We start from the raw sequence: 21558 nt of genomic DNA, 5'->3' as shown, positions 1-21558 counted from the left end.
TATTTAAGACTTATATTAACACAAAAATATCGCTTACTTCTGCTTTAATTTAAATATGCATGGAAAACCTAAAACATGGCAACTGATAATGAATTCTTAACACCAGATAACGACGATAAGAGCACGACCTTCTCTTCATCTTTTACATTTAGCAGGATTAATAATAGCTGAATGTGTTAAATTAGCCTCAGGGTTGGAGTTTGCATTTTTCAGAAAGAGACAAAAACAAATCAAAAAGTAACAATTCAAGACCAATTACAAATGAATACATCTTACAAATCTATTTATTTAAAAAACATCATGGTTCATCGTAGTCATTGCAGTAAAATGATAAAATAAAGACACTGGGGAAGCCTTGTTCAGACGTTCAGTGGTGTGTTGTATCGATGCTGTTTTGTGTCTGTGTTGTTAAGAGCATTTGGCACAAAGCCCTATTATTTACCTGTGTGCTCAAGTATTGTGAATATGTAAGTGTGTATATGTCTGTTAGCGATAGTGGCAGAACATACTTTAAATAGTGAAACAGCACTATCATAGACACACACACACACCTGCGGAGTGTGATTATGGAGACCTAATGGAAGTTGTCACCATGGATCAAGCCAAACAAAAACAAAAAAACACACACACATTGTTGTCAATATTTCTCAATTTCCACACAATAGTTAGAGGACCACGCTGTGACGGGGAAGTGGACGTCCGAGTGTGGACGTAGAAATGATTTGAGGGCAGCAGCACTGATCTACGATCATCCTGGTATCCAGTAGCAACGTCTTCACACATTTCTGGATGAGACTCAGAGCTGATTCAGACCAAATTAAGCTTTGAAAAGGAATAAAGAAGTTTGACTACACAGCCTGATATTGCTCATAAAGCTCTATTTAAAAACACATCAAACAGCCTGGCTCATTACAAACCTAACAGGACTGATTGGATCCTGCTCAGTTTGGAAACATCCTCACTTTGGGTGTGGTGTGTGTATGTGTATGTGTGTGTGTGTGTTGTTGCTGCTGGAAGTGTGAGTGTGCGTTCACACAGCAGCCGACACGATACACCAGTTCATTCATTTGCTATAAAAACACCACAGAGACTCAACAGATGTCAGCTGATACGAGTGGAGCCACAGAGCAGCCGACTTCCCTCCGTCAGCTGGTTATTGCAGGTTTCTGCCTCGCCTCTGCGTACAGACAGTTTTCAGTTTGAGTCGTTATAAGTGCACAGGTAAAAATGTACCAGTCTTCTACAACTTTACTGGAAAAAAAAAGAAAAAAAAAAAGGCATGTAACCACCATCACTGACGGGTTTCAGAAACTCGTATTGTGATCGGCGTTAAAGGAAGAGGTGAACATTTTGGAAAACATTAGAATTAGGTCTTAGCTTATCTTAGCTTAGCTTAGCACAAAGACTGGTGGGAAAAATAGAGCATTAATTAAGACACTGTTTTAGATGATAACTGTTTATGTTTGTGCTACAGCTATTTCTAAGAAGAAAAAAACAAGCAGATTGTTCTAACTTGTGAATTTAATGGTGTTGATCTGCATTTTTTTTGTTATTTTCGATAAAGCAAGATTCGTCATCTCCTGTTTCCAATCTTTATGCTAAGCTAAGATAAACTCATTTCTCAAAATGCCGGACTATTCCTTTAACAAGCGAAACTGAATCAAAGAAACATGCATGTTCAAATCTTTGCAGTTACACACTCTGGAAGGAAATGATTTTCTTGCAGCACCCAATCAGTCAGAGTCTGGGGGTCGGGGGGGGGGGAGACTTTTGATGCTGTTGAAATGAAACCCTGGAAGAGGCTTGTGTTGCTCATGAATGACACCAGTCCGTCGTCACAACACGGTACATGCAACTCTTTGTCTCACACACTGTAGCACGGCGCTCACACGGTCTACGAAACACACACGAGACTCAGGCAAGAAAAGAACAGCTGGATACATTTCTGAATATCTATAAAAAGAAGAGTGCTTGTTGTCGCCACCCGTTGTGGCTGTTCAAGTGTTGATCTGGCAAAGTGAACCAAGCACGCCTCCGTTAGTTCAAATATTGGCACCACGTACAGTATATCTCACACACAAACACGCTAACTGCATATCTCCTTGTAAAGCTTAAAAATGTCTCTCATTTTAAAATCTCTTAATTTTCAAAAAACTAGAGCTGAGAATAAAGGTGTCCTTTAGTTAAGGTAGGAATACTCTGGGGTGGTTCTAGTGCAATACCGCTCCTGTGGAAAGCACGTAGAGCACTTTCGTTTCCTAGGACTTCTGCCGCCCAAATGAACATCAGGTTTAAAAACTGTGACAGAAATAAGGCTCAGACTGCCTGAAACCGCCGGCCGCCGCAAATACAAAAAGAACTGCTGACGCGACGGGAGCGCGTCAAGGTGTTAGTAACCCTGTGGAGATGCAAAGTTCAACAAAACACCACAAGTCTGTCTTGTTATTACAAGACTTGGTTGTACTTTGCAGGAAGCCGTGGTATCAGGAGGAAGAAAAAAAAAAGATGCATGTAGTCCAGCCTGAGTGCTTCATTTGTTATCCCTAGAAGCAGCAGATGTGTTTAGTGGTCCTTTATTCCCAAATGGCAGTGGTGTTTCAGAAGTCTCCTATTCCTCAATAATTAAACTCCTGGATTTTTCTCCTGGAGAGCTCTGGTCTTACCGGGGAGCAAACATCAGTGTCAGAGTTAAAATCACTGGAAGCGCCACAGATTTCATCAGATCTTCGCAGAAAGTTTCAAAGGCTATTTCCCCATTGGTGCACGTAAAAAAAAAAGAAAAAAGAAAAAAAAAAACAACTGAAAAGTGTCCCCCTGCGCCTCCACTGCAGCGCTGAATGAATCCCGAGCACCTGGAGCAGGTGTCTGTTTCCGGAGCGACATGTCATTTTTTACTCCCAACGTCCGTCGGCCGGAAACAGCTGGGTGTCCCAGAAATCGTCTACGGGTGTGTGTCTGTTGTGGGTGTGGTGTTTGACCCTGTGAGCGCTGCAGTGTGTAGGTGCGGGGGAAACTGTTTGTCAGTCCATCTCCAGGTCCATCAGTTTGTTGCGTGAGCGTGGGGTGTGTGTGGTGTTGCGGCAGCAGCACTGGGCGCAAACCAGGCCCAGCACCAGAGAGAAGAGGCCGACACCTGCGGACACACAACAAGGTTAAAACGCAGCCACGCTCCCTCTGCTCAGAGAGTGATTACTGCCTGCTGGTAACACTATACACCTGTTTTTAGAACCTCAGGAACTTTACCTGCCTGACCACACTCTAAAATTAGCCCTGGCTCCTCACAGTCTCTGAGCTGGCTCCGCCTCCTGATGCTAAACAAACCTCACGGCTGCTCCAGCTCCGTCCACACAGTTTAAAGAACAGATCGACACTGCCTTTGCTCGGTGGCAGGGCCGGCCCTAGGATTTTGGTGGCCCCTAAACAAGATTTTTGTTTGTGGCCCACTCTAAGCGCAAACACCAAATCACTGGTTAAAACTGAATACAGACATGTTTATCCCTCTGAGGTTTGAGCCTTTTACATATTTTCTTAAATTGATCTTTTTAAGATACTTGCAGATGTAACAATACTCAAGTGTTTTATGTCTAAATATTAGAACCTCCGCTGTAAGCACACTGAGGCCAGTTTGCCCTAGAACTAGGGCTGCAGCTATCGAATATTTTAGTAATCGAGTACTCTACTGAAAATTACATCGATTAATCGAGTAATCGGATAAAACGTATTTTTGCTTGGTTAAAGAGCAATTATGAATACACAAGAGAAAATAACATATTTCACTTAATAATGAATGACCAATTGGTTTCCTTTCGTAGAATCAACTGTTTTTATTTCTTAAGCAAGTATTTTCTGGTCTTGAAACATTACCAAAGAGGCGACTGCTGCTAGCATAAATAAGAATAAATAAAACACAAATAAAAATAAATTAAATTAAATTACTTTCAAGATATCAAAAATAAATTAAATTAAATTACTTTCAAGATATCAAAAATGTTTTCTGCGGAGATGCTGCAACATGGAAGACGTGCTGTTGTGGTATGCAAGGGCCGTGTTACAACTAGAGTGCCTATAGAGAGACATTTTCTGTCTTTTTGTCGCCTTGAACTACAATTAAATTAACGATTCCTCGAGGCAGAAAAAAATCCTCGGACCATTTTTTGTAATCGAGGTACTCGAATTACTCGAGGAATCGTTTCAGCCCTACCTAGAACACTGTATAAAATAATAATTTAGGCCAAATGCTGGAAATTTGAGGTCTGCTTTTTGAAAAAAATTCAAATCCCTTGTGAAAACACACCATCAGTCATGAGAATGAACTGTTCTGGTGCTTGAAATAGGATATGAATACAGTAATATAGAAGTGTAGAAAACAAGTCTAAAATGAAATTGCTTTTTGAGCACAAATGTTGTCATTGTGCCGTTCTATTTTCACCAAATGTCTCAAATGTGAGATAAAAGAAGCTGAATATTGACTTCAAATTACATATAAAGCTCATAGCGTGTGTGCAGACCTCAGGATGTTTAAATGAACCGGTACCTTTCCTGATCATGTGGCCCCCCACCTAACGGCTGTGGCCCTAAACAACCGCATAGAGTGTTTATGCCAGGGGCCGGCCCTGCTCGGTGGTTTGGTTGTTTCAGCACCGGATGAATGGCTTTCTTTTCAGAAAGTGGGCGACCACACTCGAGTCAGTTTTTATCTGATGCAAACAGGTTAAGTGTGAAAACACCCTCAGTTCCTGTTGAGCAGAAAGCTTTTGACTCCCTCTCACTGCAGCTGCCTGTTGACCTGATCATGTGGTGAAAAAAGGCTCCAAGAGCACTAGTAAATACTCCAGTATCGAGCTCCGACACTGCAGATCGTTATAAACTAAGATCTGAATCATTAATAGCACGAGGAAAGTCCTCCAGCCAGATACAAGATCAGCATCGGTGCCAATTAAAGCATATTTTATTGATTGTTTTTTGGCTATATTAAGCCTGATTAAAATCAGATTCTTGTCTTAGTTAAATCCACTGTGCACGGGCAACACCAGCTGTCACACACATGTCCTAAATAAGCACCAGCACAGCAATGTCAGAGAGTGGATCTCATCTATCAGTGAGCAGCTCCACTGACGTCCTGCAGGTGGACGCTCCTCTGAGCTGCTGCATTTAAACTGCATTTTAAAAACCAACATAAGTCAAACTATGGTGGTTTGTCATTCCCCATGTGAAGGGAAATAAACCAGATGTTGATACATAGTAGGGATGTCACGATTACAGAATTTCTAGGTACGATTATTGTCAGACAAATAATCACGGTATTACGATTATCACAATTATTATGCATCAATAAATGTCAAAACACTATGAATGTGTAAAATCAAATATAGTCAAAATATAATTACATCTAATCTCTTAATATAGGACCAGTTATTAATCCTCCATGGGAAGTGTTTGAAATATTTAATTCATTAATTGTCACCTATACCAAATGTTTAAGTTTATTTTAATTTTTTTTTTTTACAATACAAATGACATGCAAACATTTAAATTCCTACCATTTCAGCATTTCTGAAGACAAATGGACCAGTATCTGTGCATTTACCTTTACTTTGGTGAACATCTGCCGATATGGTTTCGATACATAATCTTTTTCAGAAAGTCACGGTATTTAGGGAACTTTACGATCAATTAATTGTGGCTTTTAATACCGCGATTAATTGTGAAAACAAGTAATTGTGACATCACTAATACATAGTCAGTTAAAGTCTTGTTCAACACTAGGAGACAGTCTACAGAGACAGATGTGATGAATGTCTCAGGTGTCACCAATGTCAGAGACTCAATATTAATTTTATTGGATGCTTTGATGTCGTTTTGTGTTATATTGACTACTAATCTAGTCTTAATGACATATTGTGCGATACAGAACAGGATCATTAATCAGATGGAGGTGTAAAAGCTACATTACCTATGGAGGCTGCTGCACCGTATAGGAGAGGTAACTGTAGAGAGTCCCACACTAGAGAAGGAGACAACAGACACATTGTTTTCAGTTTTTAAACCATCTGCATTAATGTGGTGGTGATGAGTGAAGTTAGTGAACTGTGATCGGCTCCTCACCAGCGAACTTGACGGTGAGGAAGACTCGGGACGACGTCAGCTCTCCGGCTTGGGTCCAGGCTCCGGTTGAGGCCGACAGGTACCAGGGCGTGGCCACGCAGTAATACTCCCCGCTGTCACTGGAGCGGAGGACACACAACACAACACAACACAACACAACACAACACAACACAGATTGTGGTTGTTATTATTTCAAAGATAAAAAGATAAAGAGAGACACATTTAGAAACAGAAACAAAAACACTCACCCGTCCTGAGTGCCGAAGATGTTCAGCAGGTAGCTGTGTGTGTCTGTCCGCTCTATGGAGATCTCACTGGAGGAGTTACGGGTGTCCGCCTTCACGATGCCAAACCGGTCCACGCTGGCCACCTGGGTGGTCGTCTGTCCGCCGCGCAGCCGCGTGAAAAACCAACGCACCTCGTACGCCAGGTCATCTGAGAGACGGAGACAGAAGCATGGAGGTTAGGTCCCGTACTGTGTGTAGCTGTTGTGATATCGACTCTACAGTTACAATCAGCCTGTTGCCTTTGTGTCGTTTCCTCAAAGGCAAAAACAAACGTAGCTAAATGCTGAGTGAGTTCAGACGTGACAGTCGACTCAGCATTTGGGCATCGCGAAGGACACCTGCATCACTTGAAAGGGAACATTAAAAGACACATTTCCCCTTTGAAAGTCCCATGAAAAGGCATCATTAGCTCCATAATTAGATGTATTTCTAGGTGAACCCATAGGGCTGTTACTTATGAAAAAAAAACTGTTTTATTTAACGAAACAGGTTAAAGGGCGACGTTTCTCTAGGAAACTGAAGAAGGTCCATGTGTTAATTTATAAGAAGATGTATGTGTGTTCATTTGTTGTGGTTTTTTTCATTGTGACGTTAGAAAAAACCAAAGAGAAAACCAAAAAGAATCAGTGCGAATCTATAAAAACAACTCCATTATCACCACACACACAAACGCTGCTGTTTCTGCTGTTTAGAGAAAAAAAAAGACAGATGGACACGTGTCACAGAAAAGAGGATAGTGATGACAAAAGAAAGAAAAGAGGGAAAAGAAAAGAGAGAATTTGTGATAATAGATGTAATCTTTGGGAAGGGGGGCGAGCTAATTATTTCCAAGAGAAAGATGTGGAGAGAGAGAGAGAGAGAGAGAAGGGGGGGGATAGACAGACAGACAGAGAAGCACAAACTAGTCATTAGTCTGTCAGAGAGAGAGAGGGACTATTAGCACTGTACCTCCCACACACACACACACACCATGGATCTTGGTCATCCACTGTCATTTCAGAAACAAATTGAGGATCCAGATGAAAAAAATAAAGAACATTTGTGAAAGACAACGCTGGGAAGAAAAAAAAAAGACATGATGATGAAAAACAATTATGAGGAGAGGGGGAGAGAGAGAAAAAAACCAGAGAGAGCGGGAGATGGAGAAATGACGAGGGAGAAGGAGGAGGAGGAGGAGAGCGGATGGAGCGAATATAATGAAGAGAGTGACGGAGGAGAGGAGTGAACTCACCCAGAGCAGAGTAATGAATCACATCACTATTTCTCTCTCTCTCTCTTCACTAATGGTTTTAATATTCAAGTGCTACATCATTAAATATCAGCAGCAGCAGCAGCAGCAGCAGCAGCAGCAATAACACTGACCTCTGTTTCACTTCACTGTCTCATGGCCCTGATATTGATAATTACCTGTGACTAAGTCCGGTCGCCCCTCGATGTGACACTAAGGTCCAAACTCCAGGGAAATACTGTATATCTTCACTCTTTCTTTAATTAAGTTTTGCTGCAGATATTCACTCTCAATTATTATTACTATTATTATTATCATCTTTTCAGCACCACCTTAAATGTAGAGTTTAAGCGTCAGGTAACTGTAAAAATAATTTGGTCTGTTCTGCACTTTCTTCTTCCTAATTGGTCAGAATATGACTAATAACACAACTATTGTAAAATATAAATATAAAGATGCAGCTGGCCCTAGTGGATTTACCGGTAGATGCACTTTAAACTTTAAACAGCAATGTTTCTAATTTATCTTACATCAGTAAATATTCCCATATCTCAGTTTTATATATATATAGACTGTGTAATCTATCTAATGTGACACGGCGGGCTCATTTGGACCAGCCCCGTCCACCAGGGCACCAGGGTTCCTCTCTAACGTCTAAATCCGTCACTGCCTGTTAGTGGACGAGTGGACGAGTGGACTCGCTGGACGCCGCCGCAATGTAATTTTGGCAAATCAGCAGCTCCACTGCTTCTCAATTAGCCGGGAAGAGTCGCTCTCCTCCGGCGGGGAGACGCTGATGTGGGCTGAGAAGTCGACCGGACCAACAGCGTAGAGAGGAAGGAAAAAAAAAGTCGAGTCAAGCTTTAAATGAGACGTCTGAGTTTGTTTTTCATTTGAAACAACATCAGAAAATGAATCATTTGGCAAAACATGAATTAAAACTCAATATTTTCTTGAATTCTCCGTTACGGTTAGACCTAGTTCTCTGCAACTGATAAATAAGTTGACTTATCACTTAAAATAATATTCATTTTCCATCAGGATGTAATAATATGAACCATTTCATAATGTATTCTGGATGGTTACAGAGGACGTACAGATGGCATTGTTTAAACTTTAAATAGACTTCAAGCCTCCACAGTGGCTGTCACTGTCAGAGACATAAAAGATCCCTTCACACTAAAAACTGACTAAAGTGACTGCGATGATGACGATGGTGCTGATGAAGATGTATCAGGACAGTGGGGAGAGGAGAGGGGAGGAGAGGGGAGGGGAGGAGAGGAGAAGAGGGGGGGGGGCAAAGACGAGTAGCCGAGCTCTGCATCCAACCAGGGAGGAGGAAACAGGAGGTGACACTATATGGGAGGGGAGGGGGGAATGGGTCAAGTGACCACACACACACACACACCCCTCCAGACTCGCTGACCAGAACTGATGAGTAAAGTTCTGACAATGAGAGAGGGGCTGATCTCCTGAGGAGAGACCAAACACACTTCCTCACTGACACAAATAAAACTGTTTTACATGTACAGAATAATTTACACTGCAAAAACTCAAAATCTTACAAAGAATATTTGATTTATTTCTAGTCAAAATGTCATTTCTAGTCAAAACAAATCTAATTCTACTTAAAATAAGACTCATCACATTTAAAAAGTAGCTTGTTTTTAGACACTTTTTACTTTTTTAAAGCATATTTTCTGATACTTCTGATAGTGGAGCAAGTTTTTCTTTCTTATTACAAGCACAAAAAAACTTGCTTTCACTGGCAGATTTTTCTACTTATTTCAATTGAAAATTAGTTTGAAACAAGTGAAAACGGTCTAAAAACAAGTACATTTTTAGGTGACGAGTCTTATTTTAAGTGGAAAGAGATTAGTTTTGACTAAAATTGAGACATTTTGACAAGAAATAAGACAAATATTCTTGGAAAGATTTTGAGTTTTTGCAGTGTACACACATATATCTGTGACTACACTGTTTTTCAAGTCCAAAACTACAGAGATGCAGAGATCAACTAATCACTGAATCACTTCTGCTTCTCAAATTAGCTACAACTGACGAACTGTTTAATCGATACAAACTGTACTAAACTGTTCTCTTCTCCACATATCCTTTCAGTAAGTCTATCCTCCACTGAGACGCTGTGTCTGGGCGGGGTGAAGCAGAGCGGGGGACCCCTCCACAGACGAGCTGCGGCTAAAGAAAAACAGGCCGGGTTCATGTGGAAGATGAAGGATGGGGTTGATAAGAATGATGGTCTCGTGGGCCGCGGACTCACGGTGACCTGATGTAAGAATCACGTCCCGCGCCAACACCTGCTTCAAACGGCAGATGGTGCGAATCGCTCTGCAGCAGTTCAAAAGCAGGAATCTGATGTGAGACACGCTGTGACGGTAACTCTGGATTAACTGTCCACCTGACATGTGACACTCGCAGCATAACAAGGCAGGGGATCACCGACGGGGCGGCCACTAATGATTATTTTTATGACCGATGAACCGTCTGACTGTTATTTCACGCTATGAAATGTTAAAAGACGCCAAAGGAGAGACGGTTCATAATGGGGAAATATTAAAAACACATTTTTTATGATGAAGGAAAGTGGAAAATTCTCACATTTGAGACTGGAACATACAATTATATCAGATTTAAGTTGATGCATATAGGGTTTTAAATATTAGGCCTACGTCTCTAAACCAAGACCGTGAAATTCATCTAAAATGATCCATTAGAGTCTGATTGTGTTTTATTGTCTGTGGAGAGAGAGGGACACACATTCAGTTGTTGTACTTTGTTGTTTCTTCTTCTGATCATTTGCTGGAGAGTAAAAATAACCTTCAGTATCGGAATGACATCATCGCATTTCATCATTATTTGCTTGAACGACGCTTGAGATGTTTTGTGGCATCAGACAGGATATATGACAACTATTTTAATCCCTTATATAATCACCGTGACTTTATTCTTATATAATCACATCATTGAAAAGTGGCAGCACTGACAGTGAGAAGATAATGTGACGTCCTGATAACACCAGGTTACTGTCTGACATTGCCGTTAATGATCAAAGACGCATTTTGCATAATTCCACGGGACTGACGCGTGAACTCTGGCTGCTTTTTTTTCAATGACACCACCGATATTCGAGGTAACGGGAGCTATAATTAGAACGCCTCTGCTTTCTCACAGTTAGCCTCCCCATCCTTTACTTTCTTTGTTCTTGACGGTGGAGAGGGTGATGGAGGGAGGGGAAGGGGATTTGCAATACTTAGTGACTGGGGAGATTATTTTGTTTATCGTGCGGCCGTATATATATCAACAGCGAGAGGCGCACGGCGATGTGAACGCATCTCAAGCTGAGTCTCTGGAGAGCACGTCGCATCGCCACTGACACCCGCCGCCACTGACACCCGCCGCCCACTCTGGGAGGTGCTATAGGAGTATCTGATCCCCCACCGGCAGGCTGACTCACAGTGTGTTGCCCACAGCTGTTTCTCTGTTGAACGCAGACTCCCCCCCCCTTTCCTCCCCTCTATAAGGACCTTTCTAACCCACCACATGGACTCATGAACTCGCTGACTCCCACCCAACAGCCACTTGATCAGCCATAGGCTCCATGCACGCTGTCCTGCTGCACAGCTGAGTGACGAGAGAAAACAGGACAGTGTAGATTATTTCATACAGACTATACAGTATCAACCCTTTTGACATGATCACTTCCCTTTTCTCTTAAAGGGATAGTTCACCCAAAATTCAAATTTCACTCATTATCTACTCACCCTCATGTCGACTGAGAGCTGTGAGAATTTTCAGAGTCCTCCGTCTCTTCTCTGAGTTGCGGGGGGGTCCGCACAGCAGTATTTGTCCATATAATGGTTGTCAATGGATACCAACTTTCTTCGTCCAAAAAGACACACCAAAAAACATCCAAATACCTCCATACTGCTCGTCTGTAATGTCCCTCTTGTATTGAAGAGCAGTGAACCGAGACACTGGGAGCTTCCGCTACAAACAAGCTTAAAATATAGACGTATTTAATTTTTTTCGGAACAATTTCTCACGTCGGGGCTTCAATACAAGAGGGACATAACAGACGAGCAGTATGGAGGTATTTGGATGTTTTTTGGTGTGTCTTTTTGGACGAAGAAAGTTGGTATCCATTGACAACCATTATATGGACAAATACTGCTGCGCGGACCCCCCCGTAACTCAGAGAAGGAACGGAGGACTCTGAAAATTCTCACAGCTCTTAGTCGACATGAGGGTGAGTAGATAATGAGTGAAATTTGAATTTTGGGTGAACTATCCCTTTAAAGGAGAACTACACTGTAAAATGTAATTGTATATCTCACTTAAAAAGAAAAGTGACCTTAACTAATTTCAGCTTACTCTGTTGACTATCCTCACTTTTACTTAGTAAAGACAACTTTCTGCTGAGGCAAGTAATTAAACTCATCAGCTGCAAGTAACCTGTACTTAGAGGTTTGGAGTGAGGCCCAAGACCGCATCTGCATCACCAGCAGCAATCGGCAGCATTCGGCAAGCTCTCGTTCCATCGCACATGCGCATTGCCCACTGACGAGTGACGACGTGCTTTGAATGAAGCGGCCGGTAAACCGTCAACACAACAAGGCGGCTGCTGCAGCTAGAGGACTCGGTTAAGTTTCACTGGTTTAGTTTGGAGCAAACTTGTAGTTCATTATTCTTATCATATAATTTATGCTGTTTAGTTCAGTTTTTTCATTTTGTTGTTGCTGCGATGTCGGTCCCTTTGCAGTCATGTGAAAGCTCTAAGCAAACTAGCCCCTTCGTGTGACGTTACTCGGATAGTGTAACATTAACATTTAGGGATTTCAGCAAACACAGCGTGCTTATTAACGGTTGAAAAAGCACCCCCGCCCCCCGCTCCCCGTCGGTCGGACGGTTGATTTGAGAGGTGAACAAGACTATTGTAGGCGGTGGGGGGGCGGGGGGGGGGTGGGGGGGGGAGGATGGGGGGGTGGGGGGGGGGGGGGGGGGGGGGTGGGGTAGTGTGGTAGCAGGGGGGGGGGGGGGGGCGGTTGGGGGGTGGTCGGGGCGGGGGGGGGATGGTGGTGGGGTGGGGGGGGGAGGTGGGGGGGGGGGGGGGGGGGGGGGGGGGGGTGTGGGGGGGGGGAGGGGAGGGGGGGGGGGGGGGGGGGTGGGGGGGGGGGGGGGGGGGTGGTTGGGGGGGGGGGGGGGGGGCGGGGGGGGGGGGGGGAGGGGGGGGGGGGGTGCGGGAGGGGGGGGGGGGGGGGTGGGGGGGGGGTAGAGGTAGCGGGGGGAGGCGGGGGGGGGGGGGGGGGGGGGGGGGGGGGGGGGGGGGGGGGGGTGTGGGGGGGAGGGGGGGGGGGGGGGGGCGGGGGTGGTGGGGGGGGGAGTCGGGGCGGGTGGGGGGTGGGGGGGGGGGTGGGGGGGGGGTCGGGGGGGGGGGGGGGTGGGGGGGGGGGGGGGGGGGGAGGGGGGGGGGGGGGGGGAGGGCGGGGGGGGGTCGGGGTGGGGGGGGGGTTGGGGGGGGGGGTGGGGGGGGGGAGGGGGGGGGGGGGGGGGGGGGGGTGGGGTGGGGGGGGGGGGGGAGGGGGGGCGGGGGGCGGGGGGGGGGGGGGTGGTGGGGGGATGGGGGGGGGGGGGGGGGCGGGGGGGGGGGGGGGGGGGGGGGGGGGGGGTGGGGGGGGGGGGGGGGGGGGGGGCGGGTGGGGGGGGGGTGGGGGGGGGGGGGGTGGGGGGGGGGAGGGATGGGGGGGGGGGAGGGGGGGGGGGGGTGGGGGGGGGGGGGGGGGGGGGGGGGTTGGGGGGGGGGTGGGGGGGGTGGGGGAGGGGGGGGGGGTGGGGTGGGCCGGGGTAGGGGGGGGGGGGTGGGGGGGGGGGGGGGGGGAGGGGGGGGGGGGGCAGGGTGGGGGGGGTGGGGGTAGCAGTTAGCGTTTTAGCTCGTTGTTTATGGACCTGTCATGTTGCCTGTGTTTGTCTTGCGAGAGAGAGGAAGCCACTGACACAGGGCTTGGTTGATAAGTTTCGTTTTTTATATCATGTACAGCTAGTTAGTTACAGTTTAATGATTGGACTTTATTGTTTCTTTTGCATGGTTTTTATTTTGAAGACAGAATGCCTGGACGTGTATAGTACTGCTTGTTTTCTTCTGAAAAAGAGGGCTAAAACTAATATTCAAGACTGGCTTCCTTGTCAGAAGGGCTGAAGCCCTGACATTGCCAGACACCTGATTCAGGATTCCAGGCATGTCACATGATGTACATGAAGTTGAAGATTTTGTCTCGTGATCCTACAAAGCAAGAAAAAAATGAGGCAGAAGCTCAATCATGGCTGTCAGTGACGATACAGTCAATGAGAAAGATTCCTCCAAACATGTTTTAAGATGTATACATCTTACTTTGAATAATAATTTGTTCTGTTTTTTTCTCAAAAAACAGACACGATTTTCAAGAGCAAGGGGGGGGTAAATTGGTTGTTGGCCAGAAACCTTCAGTACTGCAACAAGTCACACAGAGGTAAGTTTCTTCAGATTACAAGTAACACATTTTGTAATCATGTGGGGAACCAGGCGAATACTCAACCCATTGTGTGTGCGAGCTATAATTGATTGTCCTTAAGTGATGTGTGTTCGACATTTGTGTACAGATATGGCTGCGAAGTGAAACGGCAGTCTCTGTGGCCTTTCCTGTGATCCTTGGAGATGAGAACACAGACTTCTTCAAGGACAGGCTTTGTAAGTTGGTCTTTATCATTATTTTTTTTAATTCCACACCACTGGGTTGTTCACTATATTTAATTCTGCTCCTTATGTTACTTTGAATAGCTTTAGTTTTAGTTACTTCTCTACCACTCTCTACACTACTTGTAGTGGCTGTCTTGTGTTTCTGCTGTGGAAATCAAGGTGACATTGTTATGTAATTTTTGGTGTTATTGCTGCTATTGTTGTTAGGACTGCGAAGACCCAGACATGTCTCACACCACCCTTGGGTCCTGACCATCGTTCCTGAGGACCGGACAGGCCTCCCTGACTCACTGGCTTCAGTTCTTTCAGGTACTGCAATCATTTTGGAAGGAAGAATTGACATGGATGACCTTGGAAATCTTCCACATGCCAACAACTGAAGTAACACCTTTTGACCTCATCCAAAAGGTGCTTGGACACTTGGACATAAATCCCTTAAAACCAAAAATACAATCACTCTAAAATCTTCTGATGCAATGACTGAATGTGTTACAATGTGAATGTGACGTGACATTATGGGTCACCATTGAATCCCTACCCCTTATTGAATAAAGTTATATTTCTGTTCTTTTGTTTAGAATCCTTTTTTGGTGGACGGGAGCTCATCACCCTTTCAGACTACTAAATTGTTTTACTAAATGGTGTATGTTCATGAGAAGAAATGACTTTTCCTTTCAGCTTTTCTTTTTCCTTTTGTGTTAATGCTGACATGATTGTGGTGTTACTGATTACCAGCATCAGGTTCTTTAGCCAGTTATCTCAGACTGATATACTATGTTGAAAGATGTATCTATTGATAGTGCAGGTCTAAATCTCATTCACTAAGAATTTATTCAGAAAGCTCTGAGCTGTCTTAAACTCTTGATTACAGTTGCGCATTCAGTTGGAATAGTGATTTATTTTACATACAAATATGTAATATAAAAAAAGGTTAGTACGGGTGTACCTGAGCCTGACCCTAGTTTTACATTGTATTTGTGTTCAGAAAAAAAAAAAAGTTTAATTATTAAACTTTGTATCCATTCACACGTTGTCTGTGTCTCTTAGTTTCCAATAACGTATCACTTTTAGGTTCAGCTTCTCGTTGAACATATCAAGGCACGCGGGTTTCTGATATTTTTCTAGTAAGGTGAACTTGTAAAATTGTAAGGATACTTTTTCACGAGTACTGTTTAATTAACATAACTCACATGTTTAAGTAGTCATAATTGGCTATTTTATAGTCAACCTAAACTAATGATTTTGAGTTAACATCACTCAAGTTTACTGCCCTTATCTGAGTATGTCTATAAACACGTTATTTTCAGCTATATCACCTTAAAATGAATTAGCTACTTTACTTGGAAATTTTGAGGCAATCGGTTTCCTCACTTTTTTTAAGTAAAGTGAACTTATTACAATTTACAGTGTATGCAAGTCCGAGTCCAAGTTCTGCTAACCCACCTCCCGGCCATGTGCATTTGTTTTCAGTGAAGCCGGCGAGAAATCAATCAATTAAGCGTTAGATAACGTTATTTATCATATACAATGATACGCCGTGGATATTTGTGTAGTCTTATCTGTCATAAACGAAAGATTACAGGTTACGGTGTGCATTTGTGTCACGGTGCTGCAGTGATACGCTAAGAGACGCTAGGTGGAAGGCAGAGAGCCTCCATTCTCCCTGGAACAAGTTACAAGTCATTGATTAAACCATCACAATGACTCCGAAGCTATTTAATTAAGGTAAAAAATCTTGCGTAGTTCCTCTTTAATTGTAACTCTATGTAACCACTTCCAAAACAATGTGTGGCGGCCTGTTCCTCTTTGTATCTCCACCATGCAATCTTGCAGGATGAGTCAGAGAGGAAACATGTGGTCATATGCAGAAATAAACCAGTTATCAATGCACTGGAAGCCTCAGGGTGACAGATGGACAAAGATGTATGATGTTGAACTAATAAGAAAACAAATTTGGTTGTTTTATGATGGAAAGGAAATATCAGTTATTTGGTCTATGTTTCATAAAAGTGAAAAACGATAAATAATGTCTTTAACAAGAAAAAAGAGAAGAGGAGAAAAAAAACCCCACAGACTTTGATACTAAGCCTCTGGCATGCTTTGCTTTTCTTTTGGCTGTTTTTGAAAGGGAAAATCCTCAGCAAGATAGGGGTAAATAGTTCATCTGGTGGGACTATCTACAGCAGCGGATGGATACACACTTGCCACTCTAGTGAGAGTTTATGGCAGGTAAGGAAGGAAGACGTCATCCAGCGACACACTAATCGATGACAACACTGTCTAACTTCACAACCAGCTTCATTACTAACAACAGTTGTAGTTGTAGGTGGTGCAGGAGGAGGAGGAGGAGGAGGAGGGGGATGGGGGGGTGAGGGGGGGCTGCTGCTGCACTCCAGTGATTGGATGGCAGAGGTGGAACTACAGTGCATCTCTAATAGAATATCTGGCTTCTGTCTGAGCTAATAAAACTAAAATGGCTGGCTGTGGAAATGAAGACAGTCTGATTGGATTTCTCTGGATTAATCCCTTGAGGAGAGTCCAAGGCGTAAAACTGCCTAAAACACACACGTACACACACACACACATACACACACACACAAAAAGACTGACAATTACCACCAGCGCTACTAATGAAACTGTGTGTGTGTTCTCTGCTCCATAAAGCAGGACAGCGCTGGTAGAGAGGAATACTAAACACTATAAAAACACTATTTAGTGGCACAGAAACAAAGCCACTGGGATGCAAAGTTTCCCTCGTTACACGCCGAATGCTTAACGAGACCTCCAGTAAATGAATATACATTTTACTTGACATTTGGCATGTTTTTTTTTCTCTTACAGATGCCTTCTGAATACATGACCCATGAGTTACACTGACTTGTGTTTAATTAGGACAGATTTCGGCTGCTCGACACACTTGATATTTAAAAAGATACCAGATCTAAGCTGCTACCAAAGAGAATTTCATTAGTGCGGGTTGGAGTAGAGTTCAAATGTGTGCAATCAATCAAAACCAGGCGTAATTATAACAATCCTACAAATCAACATTCATCCCATCTCAGTTGCATCTATTATTTCTAAGATACATTTGCAGCTTTTTACTCCATGTGGACCAAATGCATTTCAAACCCAACACAATTAAATTCTTTAATTCATCTAGATAAGTTTCCTGAACAACTATTAACATAAAGAAACACTGGGATGATGATCTCCTGTATAAAAGTTGTATAACCTTTGAGTTGAGCCAATAGACTCTTAATGAACCAGTTGTTTTTGTCGACGGCCCTCTGAATAGCTACGGGGTTTTAAACCTTTGAAGTAAAAACCTTTACAAGAAGCAAATTGTGGGTGAAGTTGTGAAATTTGTGGATGTAAAAAAAAAAAGAGGAATGAACTTTATCCTCCTAACGCTCCTCTGTGGTTTCTGCTGCCGTGATGTTTTATCCCTCTCACACTTGATCATCCTCTCCGTGTTTAACCACAGACCTAATGGAGTGAGAATGACGACGTTGCTCTGCTCAACGTTTTTCCAATTGTGTTTTTTACTTTGCACACCACCCCGTCCTCTCACTTCCCCTGATTTCACACCCGCCTACCGATCCTCTCTTTATGTTTGCTTGTCATCCGATCGCTCTGCTTTTCCCTCAACGGTACAAACATCCAGACTAAGACGCTGTTTCATGCTTTCAGTCGGGACAGCTCCTGCTGAACACCTGAAGAGAAGCTCAGACTTTTTTTGGAGTCATCTAAAGGCCACAGAATATGAGAAATGATTTGCTGAGGACAGATAAATAAATAACTGGTTGTTTTTTCATGTGTGCAACTCCTTTTTATCTCACTTCAGCTAAAATGTGGAATTCAATTTGATTATTTCTCTTAATTCATGAAAAAGAATAAAGTTGTTAGAATAAAGTACATGTTATGACTGGCTGATAATTACCAGTTATCATCGCCATTACTATGCAATTACACATTTAATTGGCGCCTGGCTGTTACACTTTGACAACAGAGGCCCACTCATGTCACCAGCTCTTGAATGAACTCCCTCAGCTGAAGTTTTTTTTTTTTATTATGTTCAGCTGTTATTGGTTCTTCACCAGAAACAGTTAACGGAGCGAGAATCATTTAGCCTTTCAGTCATCCGCTCTCTTCACATTCTTCACTGCCCATCCTCTCCTCATCCCTCTCTCTCTCCCCTCCTCTCCATCTCCCACCACTTTGTTGGAATTCACTCTCCTTCCTCTCTCCTCCTCGTCCCTCTTTTTAGGAAACACTGCACGCTGATCTTGAGCCACTCTTCCTTCCATTTACTGCCTCCTCTGTTCACTCTCTCCCACTCTTGCTCACTTTAACAATCTGCTTTAGCTCCCTCCACTTTTCCCCATTCACTCCCACCTTCTCTCCATCTCACCGACTATTCTTTCTCTACCTCATTCTGTCTCCCCGGCTGGCTAACGGAGCGTGAGATTGGCTAATTAACGGCTGCCTGTCGGCCTTGCAAAGACAGCTGGGTAATTTGGCGAATGTGGAGGGGAGGGAGGGAGGAGAAAGTGGGGAGGAAATGAGGAGCCAAAAGAGGAGAGAAGGAAATACGGTTATATTTATCAAACAGTTATTTTAAAATACCATTCACATCGCCAGGTGTAAATCACCTGCTCATGTGCAAATGTTATTCACTTGTCAGCCATTACTGAATCACTGAAAACAGCGAGGATGCTGGGATATGAGGATGAGCAGTGGGATATTTCATTATCACCTTACATGGATGTGGTTATGTTATTTAGAGGTGCATAATCAGATGTAAATACAACACTGATCTGTTTTAACAATCATCATAAAGACACAGAATCTGCCTATTGTCCAAACTGTCCATTTTATGACCTGCTTTGTGATCATCTACGCAGCATTTTATCAGATTTATACTTTTATATGACTTCATGTGCTGAGAACAATCTGACCACAGCTCTTCAATCTGATAATCAAGTGAGGGACCACTCCCAAACTTTCATCCAACTCTGATTTTCCTGCTGTAATCCTCTCCATCGCTCCACCAGTACAGCTGAATACTGGGAATTGAGATCTCACGAATTAAGGCAGGAATTCTCGCCAAAAAAAAAAAAAAACGACTCTTGTTTTTCTGGGGAAATTACCTGCAGCTTTCTGCAGCATGTGTGAACGTGTCTCCTCTCTGTTTTTCGCACACTGAAGACAACACCTACCCACCTCTCACCTCACAGAACTATTCTAGCTACGACACAACGGCAGAATTAACACAGCAAGACGCTACACGGCCTACCAGCTATTTGAAATCAGTGCGGCACTAAATGGTTTGCTCCGTTCTCATTACGGAGACACAATCATCTTGATTGATACCTGACAATGGTGTCTGTTCAACATCAGCCTTATTGTTTTATACTCCTGTAAGGCCGCCGTCTTCTTTGGAGGCTAAAGAGAAAAACAGCATGTACGTGTATGTATGTGTGTGAAGCAGTGAAGAACAAAGCTTTATTTTCTCCCAGGAGGAGCAGCAGTGTGGTATGTTGTTATTTTAACAAAAGAATTTCAGAGAGCGGGAAAAAAAAACAAAAAAAAAAAGAGAGAGAGAGAGAGAGAGAGAGCAGTGTGTTGTGTTGAAAAGACCCAAACTGTCACAGTTTCAGTGGCACTGCTTCAAAAGAGAGAAAAATATCTCTAATGGTGATGTCATCTCCACTACCGCTGGTTTCTAGCATGCAGCCTCTCACTAATACACACACACACAGATGCACACACACACACACACACACACACACACACACACACACACACACACACATCCCTGGCTAGAACAACATGCCAGTCATTCCAGTGGTAATGGATGCTGGGTTGTCCACACGCAGCAGCACGCTCAAGTAACACACCAGAGTGAAATGCACCACAAAAATAGCATGCACGCACACACACACACACATATATACATTCCTTGTATAAATGTTCTAATTTGATAAATGATTAAACTAACCAAGAATAACGAGGACGGTTCTCTTAATCAACTCTAATGACGACGAGGAGCCTGAAGAATCCGGCCATAATAAACTGAGGAGGAATAAAACATCATCGTACGCCTCATTCAGAGTGGGAGAGTGATGAGAGAAGAGACTACAAGTGAAGCCTTAAAGCGAAATGAATGAAAGCTACAAATCATACCTGAACGTGCTCCCACACACACACACTAACACACACACACACACAGGGGTGCTGGCACACAGCCACAGGCAGCTGATGCCTGAGGGGTTGCAATGTGTGAAACTGCCAAGTGCAGCACGATTTAAAGCCCAAAGCTTCACAACAACCAGTAACATGCAAGTGTTGGGTTACTGTATGTCGGCGTCCGACAACAACAAAGTGTCAGACCGACCCGACGTCGACCACTGCAGCACCGGGTTTTAGAAAGCTCAGTGTGGATAAGAAACAGTCCAATGTAACATAATAACGCTGGTTGTCAGTCAGGCTCCACCTCTAATCTGTCGTCTCTAGAAAGGCTTCCTGGTAGCACAACTACAGTTCATATAAGGTCACACAGATGTGTCTTTACCTGTGGGCGGTCAATAAAGAGGCTCAACCAGCTGCACAGTAAAAATGGCGGCTGACCGACTGAGCTGTGAGACATATTGAGGGATGTTTTTTTGTGTTCTACTGTGCCGTTCATAAAAACAAGCTCTAACAGGAGAGCTGTTTTCAGCTTGTAAAGGAATGCACACACTTACTGTTACTCAACCTTCTCAATTATATCCAGAAGTTTCCCTGTTTGCTTATTGTGTCAGAACAATGAGGTACTAAGGTGAGTTACCAACACTACACACACACTGAGTGGAATAACTGTATTCATCTGCAATCTGAGCTGTGTGCGTGTGTGTGCGTGTGTGTGTGGATGTGGGTAAGGAGGATACCTGAGGAAGTGGTGGTTTGGCCGTGGTCCAAGCTGATCCAGCGTCAGCAGCACCGCCACACCTTCGCTGACACATGTCACTCGATACCTGTTTGCTAATTGGTGTTTTACCCACCGTTTATCCTGAGTGTAACTCACACCCCACACACACACACACACACACACACACACACACTCACCGATTACAACAGCAGCCACTTTCTCTGTATGTAGTGTCTTATTCCTGTGTGCAATATACACACTACACTACACTGCTGCT

The 21558-nt window shown here is 43.8% G+C and overlaps 1 protein-coding gene across 1 annotated transcript in view; it reads right to left on the bottom strand.

Annotated features, from left to right (window-relative positions):
* Positions 1 to 259: 259 nt before the first annotated feature.
* The window catches only part of ptgfrnb (prostaglandin F2 receptor inhibitor b), a 60200-nt gene continuing 38901 nt past the window's right edge, over positions 260 to 21558 (bottom strand). The window contains exons 12-15 of the mRNA XM_085798977.1: positions 6354 to 6540; positions 6106 to 6224; positions 5954 to 6004; positions 260 to 3133 (exon numbers count right to left, since the gene is read on the bottom strand). Coding sequence (XP_085655103.1) covers positions 3021 to 3133; positions 5954 to 6004; positions 6106 to 6224; positions 6354 to 6540 — 470 coding nt within the window. The 3' untranslated portion in view covers positions 260 to 3020. The remainder of the gene's footprint in view (positions 3134 to 5953; positions 6005 to 6105; positions 6225 to 6353; positions 6541 to 21558) is intronic.

Source organism: Trachurus japonicus, chromosome 2 (assembly GCF_045865225.1).
Source record: "Trachurus japonicus isolate A0001 chromosome 2, Traja_1.0".
Classification (NCBI taxonomy): domain Eukaryota; kingdom Metazoa; phylum Chordata; class Actinopteri; order Carangiformes; family Carangidae; genus Trachurus; species Trachurus japonicus.
The sequence above is the reverse complement of the archived record's forward strand: the minus strand, read 5'-3'. Positions and strand labels throughout refer to the sequence as shown.